At 38.8% G+C, this 26179-nt stretch overlaps 1 protein-coding gene across 4 annotated transcripts in view; it reads right to left on the bottom strand.

Annotated features, from left to right (window-relative positions):
* MAPK10 (mitogen-activated protein kinase 10) overlaps nucleotides 1–26179 on the bottom strand; it is a 295415-nt gene that overhangs the window by 16760 nt on the left and 252476 nt on the right. For all 4 annotated transcript variants that reach the window (XM_046656779.1, XM_046656777.1, XM_046656778.1 and 1 more), the window contains one exon: nucleotides 25861–25985. In XM_046656779.1, the coding sequence (XP_046512735.1) occupies nucleotides 25861–25985 (125 nt within the window). The remainder of the gene's footprint in view (nucleotides 1–25860; nucleotides 25986–26179) is intronic.

Here is a 26179-nt window from a genome sequence, read left to right as displayed (position 1 = left end):
TCTCAGCGGCCCGGGGTTCGCTGGTTCGGATCCCGGGTGCAGACCTGGCACCGCTTGTCAAGCCATGCTGTGGCAGGCATCCCACATATAAAGTAGAGGAAGATGGGCACGGATGTTAGCTCAGGGCCAGTCTTCCTCAACAAAAAGAGGAGGATTGGCAGTAGTTGGCTCAGGGCTAATCTTCCTCAAAAAAAAAAAAAGAAAGAAAGAAAGAAAGAAAGAAAGAAAGAAAGAAAGAAAGAAAATGACTGTCATAGAAAGGCTTTGGACAAAATTTTCAGGACAGCTTCTGGTTTCTGTGAGAGGTTATTTGGCCTAAAAGCAGTACCCGAGTGTCACAGTGGCCCTCTTTACTGCATTCAGAATCTCTGGAGGCCAGAATTGTGATAGACTTGAATGCTCATCTCAGCTCTGGCACAGTGGAGCAGCCTCATATACTAGAGAAGTGGCTGCACGTGAAAATAGAAGACTGCCCAGTTGTGGTGGGGCAATTTAGCATGATACTGAGTTATTGAGAAATAACTACTGATGAGACCAGACACTCTTGTAACACCTGTGACTGCCACCAGAGCAGAAGGATTTGAACGAGCTACTGTGATTCAGACGTGGCTGGCTGACTAGCCTGGACACAGAGAACTAAGCCCCACCCCAGGACAGTAATGAGAACACAGAAACACTGACCGACCATATAAGGGAGGGGACTAGGATGATAAGGCACTGCCCTCAAGGACTGACTGAGGCAGGACCTTCCACTCCAAACTATGAAAGACTTCCAAATTATAGGAAGATTGCGATGTAATGAGTGAATGAGCACAATGAGGTTACTTTTGAAAATTTGTGAAACCATCATCTAAGTAAGCTAATGCAAAGCCAACTCTGGTTATGTAAAGATGCTTTGCCAAGTGACAGGTTTTCTGTTTTGCCTCTTCCTGAGCATGTGTAATGCCGTGGCAACGTCGCTGTCTAAGTGGCCTTGTCCAGGCCCCCTGCCGGACACAGTGTACACTGGCTCTCAGAGGCCCCCTGAGCTTTGCATTGCTGGCACCTCTTTCTTCTTCTAACAATAGACTCAGGTCAGGGTCCTGTGTGGCTGGCTTCTCCGTGCAGTGGATTTTTCCATTCAAGTTGCAGAATTGAACACGGCTCAAGAGTACGGTTCCTGCCAAATTTCATAAATGCCATTTTCTCTTTGCAGCAAAACTATTTTGAGAGAAGTTTTTCTTTGGAGCTTCAGCATACAGCTGTGGCTGATGTATAAAGCGCCAAGTACATAGACCCTAACCACAAACAAACTACAGAGAAAGGAAGCAAAGAACTGAGACCAAGCTTTTTCCTTCCAATAAACCAAGAGGGCTGCTTTAAACTCACTTGCAATACAGTTATGGTTGAAAGGGCTACATGTTCAGGGTTTTGTTTTGGTTTTTTTTTAAGAGAGGATGCAATCACCTGAGGTGAGGGGTACATTCACATCAAGATGTCTTCTTCATAACAACATAAAAGAGTAATTGACCAATAATCCAGAGAGAGAATGTCATATTCAAACACACACATATCTGTGCTTGGACAGCAACTGAGCATGCGATGGTCCATAACACGCCCTGCCTCCATCTGCTAAGGAGAAGCTAGTGTCGGTTGCTCTGTTGTCCCCTCCCCCTACCTTATTAAACAAGAAGGATTCTCTCTTGCCAGGTAACAATCTAAAGAAAAAAGAAATGAGGACTGGGGATAAAGACAAGTGCCCAGAGACGTTTGTTGAAGGACTATTTTAGGAGAGTTCAGTAGACTAGAACAATTTGAGATGTGAGGAAATTAAGGAAAATATATGGAGAGTTAGTAGGGCTTGTGACTTGAATGCTTTTGAACCTTCTTCAAGAGACTAAAGCTTCCCTATTACTTTTGAAAATTTGGACTCTACTTCCTTGATTGAAATTCTTGCAGAAACTGAATTATGGATTCATTTGGATTGCATAAATAATAACTTAATGTGGATCAGATGTGCTATATATTGATGGTGTTTTATAGACATGTACAAATTGTCTCAATCAAATGAGATAAACACATGGACAAATACATAGTAACTGTGAGTTAGTAAATATTAGAATTAATTTATTCACATCTTAAATTCATTCATTCAATAAATATCTTGAGCACCTAATATGTGCCAGGATATATTAAAAATTGAGATTTCAGGGGCCAGCCCTGTGGTGTAGTGGTTAAGGTCACTGCACTCCACTTTGGCAGCCCGGGTTTCTGGATCCAAGACACAGATCCACATCATTTGTCAGCCATGCTGTGGCAGTGACCCACATATAAAGAGGAGGAAGACTGGCACAGATGTTAGTTCAGGGCTAATCTTCCTCAGCAAAAAAAAAGAAAGAAAGAAAGAAAAGAAAAATTGAGATTTTAAAACTAAATAATGTGACTGCTGACTTTAAGGAGCTTGCAATTTAGTGGGGCAAGATAGATGTAAAACAGATAATTAACATGCAACACGATAAGCGAAAAAGATATGTACATAGTATTTGAGAACAGAGTGAAGAAATCCTGACAAAACCTGGCTTTTGCTTCTTGCAGTAGATGACATCTGTACTAGTTCAGTGAACAAAAGATGTGTGGGAGGTTGTCAAGGTGAAAGGAGAAGGAGAAAAAGGTCAAAGGCACAGAATCTAGGAAACAGAATAGTGGTGGTGGTCGTGGTGGTGGTGTGTGTGTTTCTCTGTTTGGGTGCACACACATGCAAGAGAACTGGAAGCAGTTCTGTGATAATAAAATATAACATATGTGGTCAAAAGTGACAAGAGATAAGATAAGAGCCATGCCTAGAGAAGCAGAAGGGTCAGGCAAAGGCTGCTCTGAGACATCATGCCAGCATTTCCTTCCATTTTCTCCATATTTAGGAATGTAAAACTCAGCTATAAAATATGGCTCTTGCCAGAGAGTACGTAGAAGAGTACAATTCTACATGGTAAAATTGGGATCGAGGAATATCAATTCTGTTGCCGTTCTCTTGAGTTCTTGCTGCTGGGCATGATTTCTTGCTGAAGAGATTTCTCTAACCAGTATCTAATCAAATCCCTAATTGATTCTCCCAAGGGACAAGTTGCTCTCTCTTATGACTTCATTTTATCTCATATATTTAAGTAATACTTCTTCACTGAGTAAAATGTGTGAATTTATTCTTTCTTTAGTCTTCAAGATAATTGTTTTTTTCAATAGCATCATAGAATGTTAGTGATGGAAGAGAGTTTAGAGTTTATCTAGTGCCACACTTGTTCAATTTACAAATATGAATACAGAAACTCAAGAAGCATATGTGATTTTGTCCATGGTCATAGAGTTAATTAGTGGCAGAGTTAGAGACAAAATGTATGATCTCTTATGGGAAAAAGATGGGATGAAGGAATTCTTATGGGTTGAAGAAATGTTAAATTGAATAATTCAACACTTAGAAAAGATTTTCATTAATGACAAATTTGAGCCTGCCACTCTGATTTCTGTTCCAGTTCTCTGTCAGTCTACACATGTAGCTAGATCTGGCAATTATCACTCAAGTCTCCCAAAGCATTCTCGAATGCTTTTTGTCAAAATATCTTGGACAACACCAGGACCTCCATCACATGAATGTCAAAAGAGATGAGAACCAGATTTGAGAACTCTAACTTGTATAAAGTTGTTCCTTTTATCCATCTTTGAACCCTAAATTAACATTTTTTCCGTATCAGTCATGTTCTGAAGCATATGACAATCATCAAGTTGTTGGTGTTTGTTTTCTGCTTCTTTTGTCCTAATTAAGGTCACAATACGGTTTTGTTCCACTTTTTCCACTCTGTGGTCCGCTGTCTTGTTGAAAATGCCAAAGAAATCTTTAAATAGCATTGTCTTTCAGTATGTGCATTCTCTATTAATTCAGCAGCTGGATCAAAGAAAACTATATTATGTCTTATTGAAAAGTGCTTTATTTTTCTTATTAACCTTGGCAGTTTGACGATTGCCAAACGGTGCATGATTTATCATAAGGCTTCAATCAAGAGGGGTGAATTTTAGTACAAAATTAGATCAGAAAACCCATTTAAGGAAGTGTGCAAAACTTGATTTTAAATTTCCTTGAATCTATACATGTAGAACAAGTTTTCCAATGTATTTAAAAATTTTGGTGAACAGAACTTCTTAAAATTTTAACCTACTGATTGGAAAATAAACATTTAGACAGGATAATTTTTATATAGAACTAAACGATATGTACATCTTTCTTTTTTTGCTTAACGGCACCATTTAGTATGTCCTACTTTTTTCTGAAATTTATATTCCCTGTGGCTCCAAGAACAGTTCATTATCCCCAGTATTTGCTTAACATCTTCCCAACAATCTGCCAAATTAACAAAAAGGTAAAGCAATATGCACAATTATCAAAATAATTGACTAAGTATAGTTATTATTTAGAGATATGTAGTTTCTCTATATTGTGACCTTACTATCCAGTAAACAATGACCTGGTTTCCAATTATCAAAAATTCCATTGCCTTCTAAAAGTAGACAAATGGCAAATTGTAGTGAGCTATCAGTTGATTTTTAAAAATTGCTTGGGCAAGTCTTAGGAACTACATCTGTGCTCTCGAATAGAAATTCAACAATCTAATACTACAGATGAAGTAAATGCCCTTTAAAAGTCTGATGAGTTGAAAGTATTCAACGATGGGGGCTAAGAGGTTAATAAAATCTGTCTCTGGAAATTAATCTGATAATTCTCCTTCCCTCAGTTGTCTTACATTGAGTACTGAAGCAGGGCCGGGGGAGGGGATTCACGAGCAAGGGACCGTTTGAAGAAGTTGTCTCAGAGGCGTCCTGTGAGGGAGGGAAGGAGGACGGACAGGGAAGCATGAAAGGCACAGCGGCGTTAACAGGAACTGTTTTGGTGCAGCAGTCAGACTGGACCATGTTACAGACTAAGTGCGAGGTTAGAAATGAAGACTTATGAGACTGAATAACTCCTTTGAGAAGTATTTTGGGGGGGAGGGTGAAGAATAACAAGCTTTACACTTTGGACCCAAAGGGGGCTGAGGGAGGAGTATAGAATGACTCCTCAGGAGTTGGTCCAACCCTCGGGCTGGAAAGTAGTGCCATGGATTGAAAGGAGCAATGAGGAAGAGCAGGACGGGGAGGTTTTGTGTGGGTAGGGATACGCCCAGTTCAATATCTGACATGTTAATTTTGAGATGCCAATTTACATGCCAGTGACTGTTGGATTTATGGATCTGGAACTCAGGACAGCTATCTGGGACAATGTATAGATTTGAGAGTCATTTACGGTCATTAAAATGAAGAGTGTGGTGAAACGTAAGATTCCCAGGGAGAAAATAAATCAGAGCTACAGGAGAGCCCTCACGGGATCCACAGTTCTAAGGGAGAGACAGCAGTGGAGACGGGGGAACGGGAGTGGTGTCACCACAGCAATCAAGGGGGACACGTGTCAGGAAGGAGGGTGTTGTCAGCCTATTCAAATGGCAAAGACACATGAGATGCCCATTTTCTTTGGACTTGGCACCAGAGGCCTCTGGTGATCCAAGAGAAAGCAGTTTCAAGGTTTGCTAAGTGAGCTAGAGTAATTGTGAGTCAACGAAGGCTAATTTTTTACAGAAACTTGGCTAAAAGGTGGAAGGTACTCCCATTGCTAATGGCACCTTCTATTGCTAAAGAGGTGGTAAAAAGATACTGGCTTTGATTCTTTGTTCTTCAAAATGAAGGTGGCCAGGGTATGATTGTGTGATCACTAGTGGAAAGTGAGAGAGAGGGCCCACACAGGGAAAGAAGAGGCTCACAGGCAGAAAAGAAAGAATGTACACAGAAGAGTACTGTATTGTGGGTTTTCCCAGTCTTTGTGCAACCGGCTCTATTACAGCTTTATCACATTCCTCTTCAACATCTTCATCATCCTACAAATTTCATACAGAGTAGATTTTCATATATTATCTCATTTAGTCCTTATAACAACCCTCCTCTCCTGAAGCACAGAGAGATTAAATAACCTATCAGCAAGGGGTGGAGGCAGTGTTTAAACCCAAACCTATCTGAATACAAAAATCCATGTTCCTAACATTTTCCCACCCAACTTTATCTTATAACATAGTTCCAGCTAATTTAACCTGTTGAGATAAATATATTTAAAAGTTTTCTTAGTCAAACAAAGCAACAGAGAACAACAGGGGAAAAAGTTCAATGTTATCCCTAGCTGGAGGAATGCTCGAATGCTATTAATTAGTATGATAGATACAAATTTCCATGTCCACTCAATAGAGAGGCCAGGATGTGCACTATATTGTGATGCTGCCACCTTGTGGCTGGCAAAAAGCAAACCTTAAGTAAAAGGTGCTTGAGTGAGAGTTCATCATGTTCATCAAATTGCTCTCACCCAGGGGTTCTCAGTTGTGGTTGCACAGTAAAATCATCTGGGGTTTAAAAATGCTGACACCTGAATCCCACCTCCAGTGATTCTGATGTAATTGGTCTCGAGTGAGATCTGAGCATCAAGATATTTGAAAGTTCGCCAGGTGATTCTAATGTTCAACCAAGATGAGGCCTCTGCTCTAACGCAGCAATCAAAGCAAGTTTTGTCACTTGCCTAAGTATGCTTCATTTGGAGAGATGCAAGGGAAAATATTCTAGGGCAAGTAAGTGATTTTCTTTCAGTCTTAAATGATATCTATTTCTTGGTAGAATAAAATGATTTGTGGACAGAAATCATCATGTACTATGACTTTAAAGAACAGAAACAGGGAGATTTGTGAATTGTAATCAAAGTGGACATGAGATTTTTATCTCCTAATCAAATTCAGTCTTTGGCCAAAGTGAGCAAGGAGAATCTTTGAGCTTCTTGAAGAAGCAGAGATTTCCTGACGGGAACAACAGAAAGAGCATTGGACTCAGAGCACCCTTGACTCTGACACCAGTAAGACAAGTGACATCGGGCAAGTCATTTAGCTTGCAATGAGGCTTAATTATTCTGGAAAGAGTTGCATATACTGCTTTATTCCAGAGGAAACTAATTCCAAATGTATAACAATTATCATACCAGGTAATTTGACAAACCTCTCTCGAGAACTTGGAATGTGCGCAGCATTGTATTATAATGTGTTATATACAGAAAGCACTAATGTTGTTTACAGACATCTTAGCACTAAGTGACCAGAGGAACGTTTGAAAGCTAGTAAGGCAAATTTTAATTATAATGTGAACGGAATATAATTTAAAAACTTAATTAAATAATGCCCATGTGACTTGACAAGAAAGTTAAATTCAGTTTTCTCTATTTTTCATTCTGTTCTGTAGCTCTCTGGTCACAAATTTATTAGCTTTATAGCATCAAAAAGTTTAATCATGTCTTGAAAATTGAAATTCTCTTTACTGTACCTTGGAAATAAAATTTTTCATAGTCCTTTAATCAAAAAGGCTGAGTAATTGTACCATCAAATATCCAGTGTCCAAGTCATAAATCTTTCTCTTTTCGTTCATTCAACATGCATTTATTAACCAACTACTATATGCTATCAGTCATCCTTGAATTCTACCATCCTAAACCCCAAATCTAATCATTTATAATTCATGTTTATTGTTAGCTTCTAAACATCTCCACCCATGTCTACTCTCAGGCCACCATCATTTCTAACCGCTGTTACTACAGATTTATCCCCCTGCCTGCCATCTTCCTTTTCTCTACTCCAGTCCCACTCCACAGACAGACTGACCTTTTAGAAGTTCAAATCTGATAATACTGTTCCTCTCCTTGCTGGTTTGAATAGCTTCCTTCATCCTGGGGATAGAGCACATGCTCCATCCCAATTCCTTCCTTGCCTGGTCCCTGCTCACCAGCCCAAATCATTGCTCACCATCCTCCGCTGAGTCAGCCCCAGAGACTGGAAGTTCTCCCAACGCTCTCTTGACCCTGGGGTTTTAGCACAACCCCTTCTTCTCCCTGTCTTTCTTCACTTGGATAATTCCTGCTTTAGCCATCACGTTTCTATTTAGATATTAGTTCCTCCAAAGGGCCTTCTCTAACCCACATTACTGAATTGAGTTTTTTCGGTGTGCTTCAATAAACCTAAAATTTGGCCTACTTTGTTACTCAACAGTTACTTGTTTTACTTCTCACTAGTCTGTGGGGACAAAGTCTTGAGGACAAAGATAGTATCTCCGTTTACGAGAGCCTAACACTGTGCATAATACATAATAGACACTCAGCGAGGCTTCTTTCCGAAGATAACATTTGAGCACAGATTTGAATGAAGTCATGGAGGGAGCCACATGGCTGTCCGGAGGAAGAACATTCCAGGTGGAAGATGCAATGCAAAGATGCAGATCAGGGAGCTTGATTGGCATGGTTAGGAAACAGCAAGGAGACCAGTGGAAAAGAGGAAGCACAGAAAATGAAATCAGGAAAGTAGGCAGGGGCCAGATCAAGCAGAGCTATGTTTTCCAAACTGCAGTCATGAAACAAATTGGTGAGTCATTGCTGGCATCTTTTAATGTAACGGAGAAGAGTAGACTGAGACAGAAAATAGAATATGAAGGTTTTCCTTTAGTGTGCATGTGTGTGTGCGTGCACACGTGCACAGGCAGGCATGCTGGGTCACCAGGTAAAACAGCTTTCTTACTATGGGTTATGATAACAAAATGTGGAACACTGAAGCAGAACCTTTAAGCCATGGTGAGTACTTTGAGTTTTATTATAAATAGGATGAGAAGCCCTTGGAGTATTAGCTGAAGAATTATGTAACCTGTTCCACATTTTACAAGGAAAACTAGGTACTCCGGAGAATAGACCACAGGGAATAAGAGTGGAGCGGGGAGACAAGTCAGAGACTATTACACGGTCCAGCGTAGAGATGATGGAGCAATGGAGGGGGAGTGGTCGAATCAGGATATATTTAGAAGGTAAAGTCAGTAAGATTGGTTGAGGATAATCATCATTTTCTAGAGTTTTTCTGAGGCTTAAATAAGATTGGATATGAGAAAGGGTTTTATAAACACTAGTGAAGTGCTCAGCGCAGTATAGCTGAATTCAATTCAAATGACATCTACTGATCACACAATATGCATCAGCCACTATGCTCACTGTTTTCTGCGCTCAGTAGGTAAAGCCGAATTTCTGCTCCCTGGGACTTTAGAGCAGTGGAGTTGGGGGAGAGAGACGCAGAAATGGAACATTTCAGCATAATGTGTGACATGATAGCAGGCTGTGGGAGGATCTAAGAAAAGTGTCAACTTAAAATTAGCAACAACTTTTATTGCAAGACTTTCCATGGACAAAAGACCACACGAGCCTCAATGATACTTCATATGACAAAAATGAGCTATAAAGGAGACGGAAAAAGTTCTGGGTGAAAAATCAACACATCGAATACACACGTTGCTGAGTTAGAGTAATAAGGTCACATGTCATTTGCAGCTCTGCCCTACAGTCACAAAACAGAAGCAAAGTGAGCGGGGCGGGGAGGGCGGGGAAGGGTCTTCAGCACTCCTGTATCAGTAACGACGCAATAACAATGCATCCTAGAGACACCAACCACAGAAAATGGTCCTCCTCTACTTAGCGTAGATGAGTAGCCCAAGGATATAGATCCACAGTGAATACGGAAACACAGTGTTAGAAACACAGAATTAGAAACTTCATTAAGGAAAACTGATTGGTCTACACTTTCTGCCTTTATAGGAATAATATTGTATTTTAACTTAAAATTCAATATTTTTTCAATTTCAAAATACTTTTATTAATTTAAAAATACACAATTTTTTATTACAAATCTTTATTTTTTTTCTCTCCTAGCACTGATCTCTCTGAAAAATCTTATAACAGGATATGAAAGTTCTGAATTAATGAAATTTTTCAATCAGGTATAAAGAGTTCTACTATTCTAGTAATTACTGCCCCTTCTACCTACATGGACTCAATATATTTGGCACATTATAAAAGAAAATATTTATGCACCACTTTTATACACAGGATGTTTATCAGGAAAAAGTGGCAAATATTACTATTATAAATTCACTTCTATTCTAAATTCATTTCTATTTCTAAATTATAATAATAATTATACATAAATTATTAAAAGATCTCCTTTGAGAACAAAATAGACCTTTTAAAAGATATTGTGAAATAATAAAACGAGCACTGGCTGAAGACCTTTTCTTTTTAGCTGTAGGACTGCATAAAACTCATTTTAAAATTCTGTAAAACGGGAATAAGGGTACCCAGAGGTAGCGGTAGGGGTTCTTTCGGTTGGGGTAACGAAAATAGGAACATGGGTGGGAAGGTTAAAAAAAACAGTGAACACCAAAGTGATTAAAACATTTAATTAACTCAGTTAATTATTCTGAGGACCTACAGTGTGCTAGGAACATGTAGTTATATAGATGATGCAAATGAATGAGATAAAACACTTGTCCCCACATTACTTCTAGAGCAATAATTTCTAAGGTTCTGTGTGGTGGGGACAGGGTGCTCTGGTCGGGGGGCAGTGGTGATTGGGTGGGGAACAGAATCATCTCAAGGTGAGGAATTATTTCCAATTAATACTTTGCCCACAAGAATCTTACACATCCCACACATCTCATCGAGAATCATTGCCTTAATGAGTGTTGATGAGTTGATGACCATCACGAGTTGACGACTATGTTTCTCAGGTACGCGTGGAAGACAAAAGGTTGAGAATCACAGGGTTCCTCTTTACAAACACAATCATAGAGAACTATATACTAATAAAGGTATTACCATTACCTCTATTTTTTCCGTTTAATTAATATGTTTCATATAGTAAATTTTTAAGAAATAGAACATGCCTTTTTCTTCATAGTGAAATATTCTAAGAATTAATTTAAAAAGAAAATAATTTTAATGGAGCTTTTTGTTAATAAGATAGAAATAAATGACATTTTCATTTCCTTTATGTCATACAGGTTAAAACTGTTAGGTTTAAACTATTTCAATTACATCTGTGAGCTCAAAAGTCCCTCTTTAGTAACGTCATGTGTTTTCAAAGTTTATTGAGGACTTTCATGTATAATATCTCTTAAAACACTGTTAGATAGGACATTTCATAGGTGAAGATTACTTGTGGCAATTACACCACCAAAAACATATCTGAAGCTGTCATTCTGCTTTCATCCCCACTGTCATTGAAGTTAATTTTATCAGAATCTCTTATCTCAACTACTTCACTGGCTTCCTAACTGGTCTTTCTCCTCATATTCATCATCCGGCCAGTCAGAAAGAATGGTCAATCTAAAACACATATCTCTGAGTATTCCTGCAGGCGCCCCCCCCCCCCGCCCCCGCTGCCTTCAGCATGGGTACACCCTGGAAAGGACTTAGAGGTGCTTTCTGACCTGGTCTCTGAGTACATTTCTCACCACTCTCTTCCCTGGGCACTGAATTACCTCGCGGTTCCTCAGGTGACCCCAGGAAGGTCTCTCCTCTCCTGGCCTTTGGGCAGGCCGCTACTTTTGTCTGGAAGATCCCACTCTTCCATCTCCCTTTGATTTGGCTAACTCTTGCCCATCCTTTTGGTCCCATTTAAGACTGTTCTTCCTCCTGAAAGCCTCTTCTGTCTGCTAAAAGATGGGCCAGACATTGTTCCTTTGGCTTCTGTAGCACCTGTGTTTCCCTTTTCATAGAATTTACCAGAGTGGTTATAATTTCTCGTTTAATTGTCTAACAATCTTATTATACTATAAGCTACTAAATAACAGGAACCAGATCTTTTTATTATTATAATTAATGAATCCTCAATGGCCATGCGTAATTGAAGCTCAATAAAAATTTAAGGAGTGAACAAAGTAGACCTGTCCAAGATAGGATGGGGTCTTGAGTCCAGGTCTTCTAGTTGCGGACCCTGAGTGGCTTCCACTGTGCTCTACTATTTCCATGCATCATGACTTTGATCTCCATGCTCTGTAGCTCTTTGATTTCTCCCATTGCGCAGGACCCCTTGGTCTGAGGAAACTAGATTATATGCCACAATATTATAAATTAACTCATGGCAAGCCAAGGTTTTTGCTTAGATTGTTGCTAAGCCTTCCATTTGTGGGGCAACTACTCATCACTCAAGAACTTCTCTGTGAGTGTATGGATAAGAATTCTGGCTAGGAATGAACTTTTCTTTGGATTTACCTGGAGTCACAAGGCAATGGAGCAGGAAACATGAGTAAGCCTGCTTCAGAAAAGGAAGTGGTGACAGATTGCTGTACTTGGAAAACAGCATTCTGGTGCATATGTCATGAAACAAAGTCATCAAAAGTGCTTTCTGCAGAACTTAGTCCAAAATAACAAACATCTTAGATAAGATATTTTCAGAAAAAGTGTCTGAGGCATGGCTATTTTCTCTCTCACTTCTTTCAGAGGAGCATGAAAGGAGTTCAGTTTTCAAAAAGCACACAAAGATGGAAATCAGATTCTCCCTGGAATAAGAAACTGTGAGGAATTTCTTTTGGTTATCAATTAAAAGTATTTTTCATAAACAATAAATTCCATTCTTTTACAACATATTGTGGGCCAATATTCCACAAATGACCCTATGAGTCTCATATTAACCAGGCAGCAAGTTATGGAAGTGGTTTTTATCATTCTTACGACTGTCTTGCCATTAGAAAGGGACATAATAATTTTATTATAGCACATACTCTGTGAAAGACCATAAACCTTTAATAGACTTATAAAAAGGGAGTGTAACCTTTTCAATATTCTGTCTCATCGTTGGGTGAATCCATTCTGGCTTTTCCTCACATATAATGGATGCCCTAGGGCCTAAGAAATGGTTCTACACTTGGGAAGAAAATGTTCAGATCCAGCCTTTTCCCTGAATCTGAAGGTTACCATGATTTAGCACTCAAGAATGCTTCCTGCCTACCCTTTTTCTGATTCGGCAGGTTCTCAAACTTTCAGTGCAGTTTTAGTACAGTTCTGATGACATGCTGAGTTTATCTCTAGAGTTTTCATTTGGGGCTAAAAAAAAGCCAAAATAAATCCTACAGATTTAATAACTGTCTGTTTTCACATGACCACACATATTCATTTTCAGCATCATTAAGGATTATATTTTCTAATTATTTTTCCCTTCTCTCCTAGAATGTGAAATTGCTCAATTTACCTCCTAACCTTGATAGCATAACCAACTCTAAGCACGATTTCTGAAACAAGATGGTTGATTAATTCAACACTATGTTCCCCCTGCATAGTGAAGAAATTAAATTAGGCTTTTTTATGTGTTTTTGCTGTTCCCTTGTTTGTTTCACTTTAACGTTGCAATACACAACATAACCACCTTCTCAGAAAATGGACAAAGAAACAAACAAAAATCTTCGGAGACAAATGTGGCAGAGAAAAACGGATAGCGCAAAGGAAGCATGTCCGTAATTAGGAGAAACAAAGTGGAGGAAAGATATGATGGAAGTTGGACCTGTCATTCTCCTGGACTCTGATGTCAATTGCCAAACAATGCCAATGGAGATCTATGAACCAAGCTGCCAACCAAACCCTTGAAAGCTTCATAGCACAAGAAATGAGCTGGCTACTTGAAAATTAGACTTTGGCTGTTAATCTCCATTTCTTGAAGAAATGCCATTTTTAACTTGCCAAAACCACAGGAAACTTTTTCTTACTTTCAATAAATTTTAAAAATCATAATAATGAAAACTAAAAGCATAATGCTTTATATTTTTCTGTCACTTTCCCTTATATCCCTTTCCCAAAAAAAGTAGGACCTTTACAGATGAAAGAGCCTTTTCATACAAATAAAAAATTACCTCAAGGAAATAAGCTGAGATTTTAATGGTAAATTATCCCTATTTTTGTAGCCCCCTCAACCAAAACTTTGTCCACCATACTGGTGCTTTTAAAAATACTAAGAATTAAATTGGGAGGTAAAAGCTCCGAAAATCTCAAACAGCCCATGAGCTATATCCCTAGGAAGATGTACGTTTATAACTATAGGCATATAATCATGGAATGATTTTCACAAGCTTTCAGAAGCCTATCCAGGGAATCTCCAGGGGTAAATGAATCCCAGGATAAGCAAGCTCAGTGCCAGGCTGTGACCTCTGAAGGGCAGGGAAACATCTCCCTCATCTGTGCATCTTTAGCTCTGGTACAGTGATCAACATGGCACATGGATGCAACAAGCATTCCTTACATTGAATTGTGCAGGATGGGCATGTACATATTTTGGGATCTTAACAAAAAGAGAACATACTATTAAAAAGTTCAACACATGGGGCCCAGCCGGTAGCATAGTGTAGCGGTTGGGTTCGTGTGCTCCACTTCCATGGCGTGAGGCACACCAGTTTGGATCCTAGGCGCGGACCTGCACACCGCTTATCAAGCCATGCTGTGGCAGGCATCCCACATTTAAAAATTAGAGGAAGATGAGGACAGATGTTGGCTTAGCGCCAATCTTCCTCAGCAAAAAAGAGGAGGATTGGCAGCAGATGTTAGTTCAGGGCTAATATTAAAAAGAAAAAAGTTCAACTTGTAATTAAACCTCATCAAATCTGGTAAAGATGGAGCAAAGAAAAACATTTTAAGTAGCAAACAGAGCAGATTTAGAAACTTAAACAGGTCTACCCACCAAATAAGTATTACTGCTGGGGATAGAACGGAGGTGGCCTTTAAATTACAAGATTTACATATAATTATGAACATGTGGGCCTTGCAGAAAACATCACCACTTCTGCAGAGCAGTATCAGTTTCTTTATCAGCAAAGGTTCTATACTGAAAACACTCAGAAGATAGGAGAATGGGTAGGAGTGCCTTACAGTTGCCCTTGGACTTATGCACACAATAGTTGAGAGGAGATTCTTTTACGACAGACAAAAAAAATTGTGGGGAGGGAACAGTCTAGTTTGATTATGTTAGCAACATTTCAGGCAGGCACACAAGGCAGGAATGCAAATGACCAAATAAGGTACGTTTCCCAGAGATTAGCCATTTTTCTGACCTCTACTTATCTCAAGGCAAAGCTAACAGAGGTTCTCTCTTCGGACTCACTTTTATTCTTTTCCCCTCTTTTTCTTTTTCCTCTCACTGTAAAATTTGGTAAGTTTTCATTGCCAGAACACCTTACAAGTTCCCACATTGACTTCGTTGCTTATCTCTTTATGGGTATTACACTACTGGATCCTAGGCAGATGCCGCAATTGGATAATCTCTTTCTTTCCAGGATGAAAATATTAAGAAAATAAAATATACTCTCACAATTGCCAACTCCTTTGAGTTAAGTAGGTGGATCTCACAATACCTAGGAAGTCAACTAGAAGAGAAGAAAAAAAATCATAGATTTGGAAGAGCCTGACAGGACATTATAACTCAGCCTTTCAGAGAGCACCAGATGTGGAATGTTCTAGAAAAATAATTTCTGTTCCCTCCCCAGCTTTTTAAAAGAATTCTCCTCCCGTGGTCTATTCAAGATATTATCAATATGCACTGTCTAAAGGGCTCAAGGTAATATACGAAAAGAAAAGCTTGAGCACAGACTCTACCAGTCAGCAAAACAGGTATTTCCTGAGAAGGAACTATTAATAACTACTCGAGCTTTGACATTCGAGAACCTTATCTGTTCAGTGGATTCTGAATATCCCAATGATTTGAAATCAAGAAGAACGCTTTTCTTCAGTAGAATAATTTGCTAAAATTAGCGACAAATGAATTAGTGTTTGAGTGAAGTACATATTCTTCTTAGGAGTCATGTGGGGAGAGGGGCCACTAAAAGCAGGTGGCTAAATCTATCTACAGCAAACATTTTGACAAGCTCCCACCAACACAATACATGGCATCAAAACAACCCCAATGTGATTCAAAAGACATCTTCACTTTAACAGCTGAGACACTGGGCATGTGAAATGTAATGGAAGTTATATTTTCTCTGGAAGGCAATTAGTAAATTGCTCACATTTTGCTGCTGAAAGCATACATCAGCATGAACAGATGGAAACTCAGGACTCCACAAATGGCAGATATTAGGAATTAGAGACATTAATTTAACTTTCGCCAAGCAAATGAGAATCACAAAATATGAATTGCTCTTTCTATAATTAAACACGTAATTGGAGTGAATCAAATGCATACCCATTGTAGCTCATGTTTCTTCCTACTTCTCTCTAAATATGTCTATGTTCTGAGTATAACAAACCTACTTGAGTTCAACTCCACACTAAAAGGGTCTTCCATGACAGATAGATGGCACTAAACTATTTCTCAAATTAAGCCTGCCAGGGTGTCGCATAGCTTTTTCACAGCGTGATGCATGCCGCAATAATAAGAAATCATAAGACTCAAAGAGGTAGTCCTTGTGTCAGGACAGATGGAGGGAACAGCTGAGAGAGCGGTTCAGCCGCTTTATTAACTCTGTGTGAGTAGAACAAATCATATTTAAAAGAATTCATAGGAACATTTAGTCTGAAAAACAGAATTTAAATGATGGCAATTTTAGAACGCAAAGAAGAGAATAACGATGTTTCACCTTACAACGTCACTCAGTAACCTCTTCATCATTCCAACTCTTTAAAAAAAAGGTCACCTGTGACCTGCACACAGATTATGGACCAGACCAGTGATGGGCACTCGGGAAATATTTAGACTGACTTTCATATTGAAAACACATAATGAATGCTATAACATACTATGGAAATTAAATCACTAATGTTAAATATTTCAGATACCATTGTTAATTATTCTTCTCCTGACTCTGAAATGGGGTAGTTTGTCCTACCTGTGAAAATATTTAAGAGAATTTACATATCATTTTTGTTTGATATTCTTAAAATGCTAAAAACAACCTGAGAAATCTTTCTGAGAATAATTCCCTTTATAAAACTTCCACGTGGGACTTTCCCGAGAAAACTCAACTGACTGCTTTATCATATACAGTGATATGTCTAGTTGCAAAGATAAAAGAAAAACTCTGTATAAGTTTTCCAAATTTAAATCCTGGGTGGGGTAAAAACATGGTAAAAAGAAAAATGAAGAGGATTTCTTTTTTTACATATTTGAAATGAGTGTACCTATATAGCTCAAGAAGCAAACCAGTAATATCACTAATAAATACTGGGTCATACACAGGGACAAAGCACCAGGAAGTCTTTCTTGTTTTAATGAAAAGCGAGGGAGGCTTTTTACTTATTATACATTAAGAGAAACTAGTTATCTTATTATTTTGGTGAAATAGAATTTTTCTTCCTGAATAAAAATTTTCAGGTTACTACAAAAAAATTCTCAAGTAACTCAAGTGTTGAAGGTTATGTTTACTTAAATATTTAAAAGGTCCTTTCTACAGCTTGAGAGTTACTATTAAATTTTATATTATAAACTTCACATCCAAACTGGCTTTCTTCTCAGGCACACTAGACACAAACAAAAATAACATCTATTCACTGTTTTAAGCATGTGTCTGTATCCCATGGGGGAAATCAGGAAACAGAAACAGTAGTTTCAGAATTTCAGATTGATTTCTTATTCAGAAGCTATCTTGAGGACATGCCTTCACCTTTTGATGTTAGTCACCAAAGGGAAATGTCAGGTATAAAGACTTTAATCTCCTTTCCTCCCAATGGGACAGATACGGCCTATACAGAGAGCTGTTTTCATTTATAACTCATTTAAAATCATCTCTTCTGGATACTTCTCTTTTAACACAACAGTGTTAAACTCAGATTCACCAATTTAATAAAGAGATTATAAAGTATTTGAAGCAAGCACATACATTTTATTCAGTGGCTTATTGCCAAAAAATGGACAATTACTGATGAACTGTTTGAACATTAGATGCATCAAATTCATATTCATGCTAGTTAATGTTTTTTCTTATTCCTAAATTTATACATTCTGAGTCTGGCAGAATGTATTTAATACATTTAAAATTGAATATATTTAGAAGCCTATTCTTTACCACATTGCCTTAGGAACTTATTATGGACTCAAGAGAATTCAGGGGAAGACAATGGGCTAAGTCGTAGTTAATGAAGACAATACAAACAATAACTCATTCATGAAGTCGGTTTAACAGAGCAAGTTAACACATGGTATTCATAATCAAATGTTATTAGCTTTTACTATAAAAATAGATTTAAGAGAATTAGAAGTAGAAAAGGAGAATAACTCCCCATCATCACCCTTAACCACTTGAATTTTCTTTGAAGGCCCCAAGTAGTCAATATATTTATAGATGAACCTTTAAACTATAAATGAAGTCTTTCCATTACTTAGTATATCAACTTCAGGATTCTTTGATTATTCAATAGTAATCTACGCGTTTCAGTTACTAAAACCTGGTCAAGACATTGATTTATATTCAAAGCCAAATAGGTTTTTAAAAATCACGGCTAGAGATAGATGATCATACTGTGTTAAATATATAACATAATTTGTTAAATATCTTCAAGCAATTGATGCACATCAGGTTAAAGATTGGAAGATAGTCATTGCAATTTAGTTATAACTGATTAACAGTGAGATGAACAAGTTATTACAGATTCTTCTTAACATTCAGAAAATTTTACACTAAACAAGTTAAATAGTAAATACGACAGATAATTTATGTTCAAAGATGATGTTGTAAGATTCCCAGTCAATAAAAATTTCCATTAGCTATTAACTGAATAAAAACGCATGACGATCAATGAAAGCAGAGAACTTGTTTTTTGTTATTAAATTTGCTGCTGACTCACCAGCAGCTAGGTCAGTGTTGGACACACAGTGTGGGTTCAATAAATATTTATAGAATGAATGAATAAATATTAAACTGTTAACAAATAATCAAAGCCTCTGTGAACAGCTTTGTAGGGGCTGGATAAAAAAAAAGAAAATGTTAAGAAGAGAAGGAAAGACAAAGAAGGAAGAAATAACAAAGAGTGAGTGAGAAGAAAGAACGATAGACGTCTTTTTTAGTGTATTTTACCTACTTGGCAACAGGAAGAGTAGAATTAAAGCAACCTAAAGGAAAGCAGATGGCTGGCTCCCTTATTCCCCCAAGGACATGGCGTCCAACATTGGCTCAGCTAGCTGCAGGCCATCAACCATAGAACAAACACTGGAAAAGTGACACCAGCATATAAAAGGAAGGAAGTACACACATTCAGATGGAAACCCAATGAGAAACACTCTTATGCCAAGACTATCAAGTTGCCAAGAAATCACAAGACACCTGAGGAAATGAAAAAGTTATTAGGAGTTATTAGGGGTAATGTTTTCTTCACTTTTACCCAGTGAGGCCCCTGAGCGACCCTTCCAACAGGCAAAGTCTTCTCTTCATATTAAGTATGCCTGACCAGTTAGTTACTCCAATTTTACCTAGTCAGGGATTTTAGAGCTGCAAACGAGGAAAGAATGAATAGGTGAGTACCAGCCCTGGGCCTATTTGCCCACAGATACAATCCTCACTCTTCCTTTATCTGTTCTGTGTCTGACGAGCTGGCCCTCGTAGGCTGCATTTCCCAGGCTCACCTATCAGCTGACCTAGGGCGGGTCTCAGCCAACAGGAGGGAGACAGTACTAGGAGATGGAGAGAGTGGGGAGCAGCCAGGCCGTTTCTCTCGTTCCTCTTTCCAGAAGCAGCTGTATCTCCTCCGTGTCTGTAACCCCGGCTCCGACTGGGAAGGACCCATGGGCTCCAATAGACCATCTCCTCTACTGGTGTTGGTAGTGGCATCCCACTGTTGCTAATTTCAGGGTTGTTCCAAGAGCATCTGATTTTGACTTTTGCTCTGCAATTGGAAAATATCCTCAGCTTTGCCACTGTTTAAATGCCCTTTAGGGTGGCATCTGCTCAGACCTCTGAGCTTAGACCACATGTCTCTCCTGAACTGGTCTTATCCGCCTGCCCTATCAGATTTGTCCACGTATCTGTGCCAGCTCTCACTGTGGATTGCTCAGACCAAGCTCTGGAACCTGTGCTACTTCGACCGCAGGCTTCCGATTCTCTTCTCAATGCTTTCTGATCCCACGCCCTGCCTATTTCACTCTCCCCATCCTGGTTTCTGGTCCAGCCTCCCTGTGGCTGCTCACAGTTGTAGAGCTGATAAACCTGAATGTTGATATTTGCTGAACTGCAGCACCAAACTATTCTGCAATAATAAGCTCTCACTTAAGGTTTACCTTGAACAGATTTCCGGACACACATAACATCAAAATTTACACATCTATGTCACAAGAAGATTGAAAATATTGCATACTTCCTGCATGATTGCTCATCCTTTCCATGTGTTCTCTTTGGTAATGACCAATAAGATACAACAGCAGACAAGAAGATGACTAAAATAATGTCAGATAGTAACTCTGCTCAAAAGGGCATGAAATCTATGATGGCCTTGCAATGAAAGAGCTTAATATAGTCAGGTTAGCTTGTTCCTATAAATTCTTTTATTGTAGGCAAAAAATAACATAATCCCTAAAGTAATGAAATAGTAAATAATAATATTAGTAAAACATTTAAGACTCTGTTAATTATGTTATAAACAAACAGCAAATGTGTAACATTACTGACTATTCTGGGCTTATGTTTTCCATGTACTTGTTTTCAATGAACTTCAGCACTAATACATGTAAGTGTTACTCTGTTTCCCAGGTAATGTTCTCACTGGGAATCTGAAGACCAGTCTGTTTAACTCAGGATCTGTTCTCCACCCAGCCTTGTCCCAATTCCCAAATTAATCTGGAATTAGGTAAGAAATAATAAACAAGCTCAGCACTGGGCTTACTTCCCTTTCACCTCGCTCCACTCATACTGGCTGGATTAGTCACAGCTTTTCCCTTGGTCTCTATAAGGATGGCATGTGTACTTACATTCCCACCCAAAACATTGCCAACCTCTCAGTCTGCTCCTCAGCTGGAGCCCCATGTTCCAACCTCTGTCCTAGCATTCTCTCTTGTAACTGACATGGCTACCATGCAGAAGGTCCTGTGCTGCCTGTCACTCCTCCTCTGGGTTCTCAAGTACCCAGGGCTAGCGCACTAAAGAACAAAGTTCTTAGATACCAGCTGCCTGGCTGGTCCAACCTGCCCCTCTGTCCAGATTGCCAGAGCAATGTTTTGACCACTTAGGACGACTGTGGGCCTCTCTGAGACAGAGCCTTCAACACAACAGTGAGTCTGACTGATGACTGCTGGCCGTGAGCCTGGCCCCTAGTACCTAGTCCCTCCTTAGACGATGATTCCAGTGTCAGGTCCTGACTCTTCCTTTTGTCATTAATTGTGGAATAAAGAAATGTCCTTCTCTGACCCCATGCATTTTTAATTAGCTTCTTTATGAGGATTACTTTGGGTTTTGATGTCTTTGGTTCGGTGGCTGAGCATATCTCCTCTCCCCCTAGCAATGCAGAACCATTACAGAAGCCATTAGTGAGGCTCCTGCTCTCAGGAGTTTCTCAGAGTGCTCTGGAGTCTCCGTGAGAAATAAAACTGTGTTTTAAAAAATGGTCGCATTTCATGTTCTCCTTAAGCCCCCCTTTTATCCGCCCTGAGACATAGTTAATCAACTCCTTCTCAGCTTGCAATTCACGAAAATGCTCCTACAGGAACTCCAGACCCCTACTCCTGGGGGGTTGCAGGCTGAAGGCCACCCTTCACCCCAGCAGGGTCGCTAAACTCAAGAATCTGGTAAGAAACAAGGCAACTGATCGTCATTTCCATATTTCCCTCCAACAGGGCCCAGGGAGGATATTGAAACTGATTCCCCCAGACAGCCCTGAATATCCCCTAGTTCATAAGGGTGGTTTTAATAGGATTTACAAACTATATAATTTATCTTTATTTGGTTTAGACTTGTGGCACTGAATTCTCTCACCCTCGGCAAGGCAGAGGTCTGTATACATCAGCAAAAAAAGGACCAATACTTTAAAATGTTGTTGTAGGAATCAGATCATTCTCAGCGATTAATTTTTTTTTAAATGTTGTAGAATATTTCTGCAGTTTCTTGTCAGCTGGTCTTTTTCACCAAATCTATCTCTTTCCTAACATCAAGAGGTGGTAAAGCTTTGCATGTAAAAGTCACAACAGTAATAGTAATAATAATGAAAATAATAATAATTTATACGATCCTTACTGGCTGCCAGGTACTGTACTGAACACTTTATGTACACGAACTCCTTAAATTCTCAGAAGAACACTGTACAGTAAGTATGGCTGTTCCTCATTCTTAGTTAAAAAACTGAATTGCAGAAAGGTTAAGAAACTTAACCAGGGGCCGGCCCAGTGGCGCAACAGTTAACTTCGCACATGCCGCTTCTCGGCGGCCCAGGGTTCACTGGTTCAGATCCCAGGTGTGGACATGGCACCACTTGGCACGCCATGCTGTGGCAGGCGTCCCACATATAAAGTAGAAGAAGATGGGCACGGATGTTAGCTCAGGGCCAGGCTTCCTCAGCAAAAAAAAAAAAAGGAAGACTGGCAGTAGTTAGCTCACGGCTAATCTTCCTCAAAAAAAAAAAGAAAAGAAACTTAACCAAAGCTAGCTAGGAAGTGGCAGAACAGAAATTCAAACCTAACCCATCTTTCATACCTGTGAAAATGCATACAACTCAATAAATAGCGTTTGTGTATCACATCCTCACCCTCTTTATGAATACTGAAACAGAGTTAGAATGCCTTCCAACTGTTTCATGAAACAGCATTGATGTTAAATGTGGCCTCTGTGCTCTATTTGGGGCACATATTTTGTTGGTGTGAACATTATCTGAACAAGAACTTGCTAATAATTTGAGCAGTTGTAACTTCAAAATCTTGATGTCTATTACACAGATCACTATTAACCTTGACATTCAATTCTTTAAAGTTTCAACTTCACGGTTACATGAGTAATTTTCTCTCTCAGAGTTATGACAGCGTTCATACGCTCTTCCCTTTTCATCTGGTACTTTTGGAAACATGTGATAAGACAGCTTGCAGCATGATTAATAGATTAGTACTCATAGCATTTCTCTACTCTCCTGTCTACTTTTCCTGAAGACATTACATTCTCTTGCAGTTTCTCCTTTATCGCTCTCCATTTGCCTCTATTTTCTTCCAATGAAATTTACTTTTCTTTCCTCTCATCTTTGAATTTCCTTCCCTCTCTAACGTCATGTGAGTCACTTGAAAGCTGCTTGAGCTTAGATCTCCTGGATGACTTCTAATCATGGAAATTCTCATTATTTGATACTTCCATTTACTTGGATTATAGAGACATGCCAAAGTTTATTTTGCAAAACAGTCTTCTCGGTCCTGGCAGAAAACCTATCACTCCATTACAGCTGTGCCATGTATCTGTAAAGAAACGTCATTTTACTTTAAATATATGTTCACACGCAATAACAAAGGCATTAATTCTAAGGGTATTGCAGAAAGCATAGTTGGCCACTGCTTCTAGCATCTTCAGGATCTGTCTTTCCTAGTTGTGACCTCAATAATACATTTCACAGAGTCATGAACTGTCCTTGTCCCAGGGTCAGGATTCCAACGTATTCACTACGACACAGAAGGAAAACATGTTTCCCCCTCTATAACCAACGGTTCCAGTCTAGATGTTAAATACGTGCTTGCTCTTCTGTGTATTAATTGAACCCTTCTCCTAGACTTTCAGGCTCTATCAGATCCTTCTCCTAAAATTGTGTTGTTGCGATCCATGCCCCAGCACGTCAATATTGAAATGTTTGAGGAACAGGTTCTAGCCATTTTAGTACCCTAAATCTCATCTTTCTATCCTTCAAAGGAATTTTTCATAAAATGTTGAAACAAATTTAAAAACTCATTGATAATATTCATTAATACATTATTGTAGATTCTAAGCAACTGTCTCTTTTATAGGCAACATAATTACCAGTGAATTACAAGTGCAGACTTTATGACTCCAATTAGACTGTAGGCCACAATCCATTAAAAACAGATTACACACATTACGTTAGATGTAAAGAAAAATAAATGTGCCACATGAGTCGAACTATCAAAATAAAGGAGGAGAAACAGTTTCAAACAATTTATGTTTCTCTAAAATTTTTATCAACATAATCTAAAGTGCTTTCTTGAAAATCATCAGAGGCAAAAATTCTTATACTTAATTTTCACATATATATAATCATACTTTCTCTTACTTACTTCATTATTTTATTTCACCTGAAGAACATCTTAGAAAGTACCTCCCAAGAATAAGAGACTGGAAGAGACTCTACAATTTACTCATAAGAGCATTAGATTTTTAGTTTTAAGAGTATTATAATTAAACTCAGAAATATTAAATTTTAGGGATTTTATTTTATAAGAATTAAATCAAGTGACAAAAAATTAATTCAAAGCAAACTGAAATTTCAACATCTTTGTAAAACTGCTTAAGAGAACAGATCTTAAGAAAATGTCGTCAAGGACTGTTCCACCTCAGTTTCCACGCTTGGGAGACTCATTTCTCACAGAAGTGTCTTCTCTGACATTTTTGAATGCTTAAGGATAGGGTTAGTATGAAAAGTCGCTTTTTAAATATATGTCTACAAAGTTTCATTCTACCTAATCTTCACTCCCATCGGTCAGATCTCATTTCTCCAGTGAAAAACAAAGGGATAAGAAAGATGTTAGTTGAATCTAGCATCTCTGACATGGGCAAGCACACTTGAAGCAGAGGAGAGGAGGCTGAAGCAGAGCCAAAGTATGCTGGAGCAAGAATACTCGGGGACAGAGAAGGACACAAGAAAACAAACCAACAGAGTATTTCAAATAGAAGGTTAAGAACCAATGCAAAGTATTTTGAAGGTATCATGTAAAAGAAAATGAGATCATTTAGCACAGGTATTCTAAGAAGTTGAGGAGATTCTGATGTTTTGGGGAAAGGGTAACATGGCTGATAGTAACATTTAAAAGATGGACAAAAGGACATTTCCATCAGGAGGCCTAGAGAACACACACGGGCAACAACAATACCCCTTGCATGGCTCCACACAGAGAAAAAGAAAAAGGCAAAGATGTAAGAAAGTGATTGGAGAGAAGATATTAAGTGGTAGAAAAACAGTACAAAAATAAAAAAGAGTTATGCTTCTGAGAAGATTCTTAAACTATGTCTGCATTTAAGATACACCTTACCACGGTTGTCAATTTAGAATCAACCTGAAATATGTTCTTCTTGGAATACCCAGTTTTTCTCACCTAATTCATGCAAGGTTTCACAGAGCCACCAATGGCCTGGGAAAGTTCAACAATCAATATGTTCTCAGTACCACACTACTAATGGCAGGCATCTTATCAAGAAAATAGAGGCAGGGGCTGGCCCCGTGGCCGAGTGGTTAAGTTCGCGCGCTCCGCTGCAGGCGGCCCAGTGTTTCGTTGGTTCGAATCCTGGGTGCGGACATGGCACTGCTCATCAGACCACGCTGAGGCAGCGTCCCACGTGCCACAACTAGAAGAACCCACAACGAAGAATACACAACTATGTACCGGGGGGCGTTGGGGAGAAAAAGGAAAAAATAAAATCTTTAAAAAAAAAAAAGAAAATAGAGGCAAAGCAACTTGTCGTCTATGACGTTTTCTGCTACTTTAGCATCAGGAGAGGCTAATAATTAAACAAAAGGAGGAGATGCTGGTGATGCCAACAATTTAACGAAAACAAAAGGAACTGTTTCATGGACAGCTAAGGATTGCTGGACTAAATCACCATCTCTCATAGGAAATCCTGAAAAGAAATGTGTCTAAAGCCTAGGTAGAAGAAAATAACTTTTAGAAGGGAAGGAAATAATTTTGTGACTTAGGAATTTTATGAAGGTCCTTCATGTGTTCTTTTGGGTTCTAATTCTCTTTCAGTTTTCACTACTAAGCATCCAGTTGCTACGACATTTTTGTGGAAGGAAAGTAAAATAAGCCTGTGCCTTACCGCCTCCACTTCGGCAGGGTCGTACCACACATTGATGTATGGATGCTGTAAGGCGTCGTCCACAGATATCCTTTTTGCTGGGTCAATCACTAGCATCTTTGACAACAAGTCCCTGGCTTGGCTGGCTGAAACGATGAATGAGAAAAACAATTAGTAAAATTCTCATTTTGGCAAAGAAATTTGTTGGAGGGAAAGGAAATTAAGAAAACAAGACCAACTAGCACCTTCTTTCCAAATGTCAGGTAACTTCAAGTGATTAGGGAAATGCATAGTGGAAGAAGAAAATATTTTTTATTGATCAGACTTGCAAAAGTAAAAG

Source organism: Equus quagga, chromosome 3, assembly GCF_021613505.1.
Source record: "Equus quagga isolate Etosha38 chromosome 3, UCLA_HA_Equagga_1.0, whole genome shotgun sequence".
In the NCBI taxonomy this organism is placed as follows: domain Eukaryota; kingdom Metazoa; phylum Chordata; class Mammalia; order Perissodactyla; family Equidae; genus Equus; species Equus quagga.
Note: the sequence above shows the minus strand (reverse complement) of the source record. Positions and strands in the feature narration are given on the sequence as shown.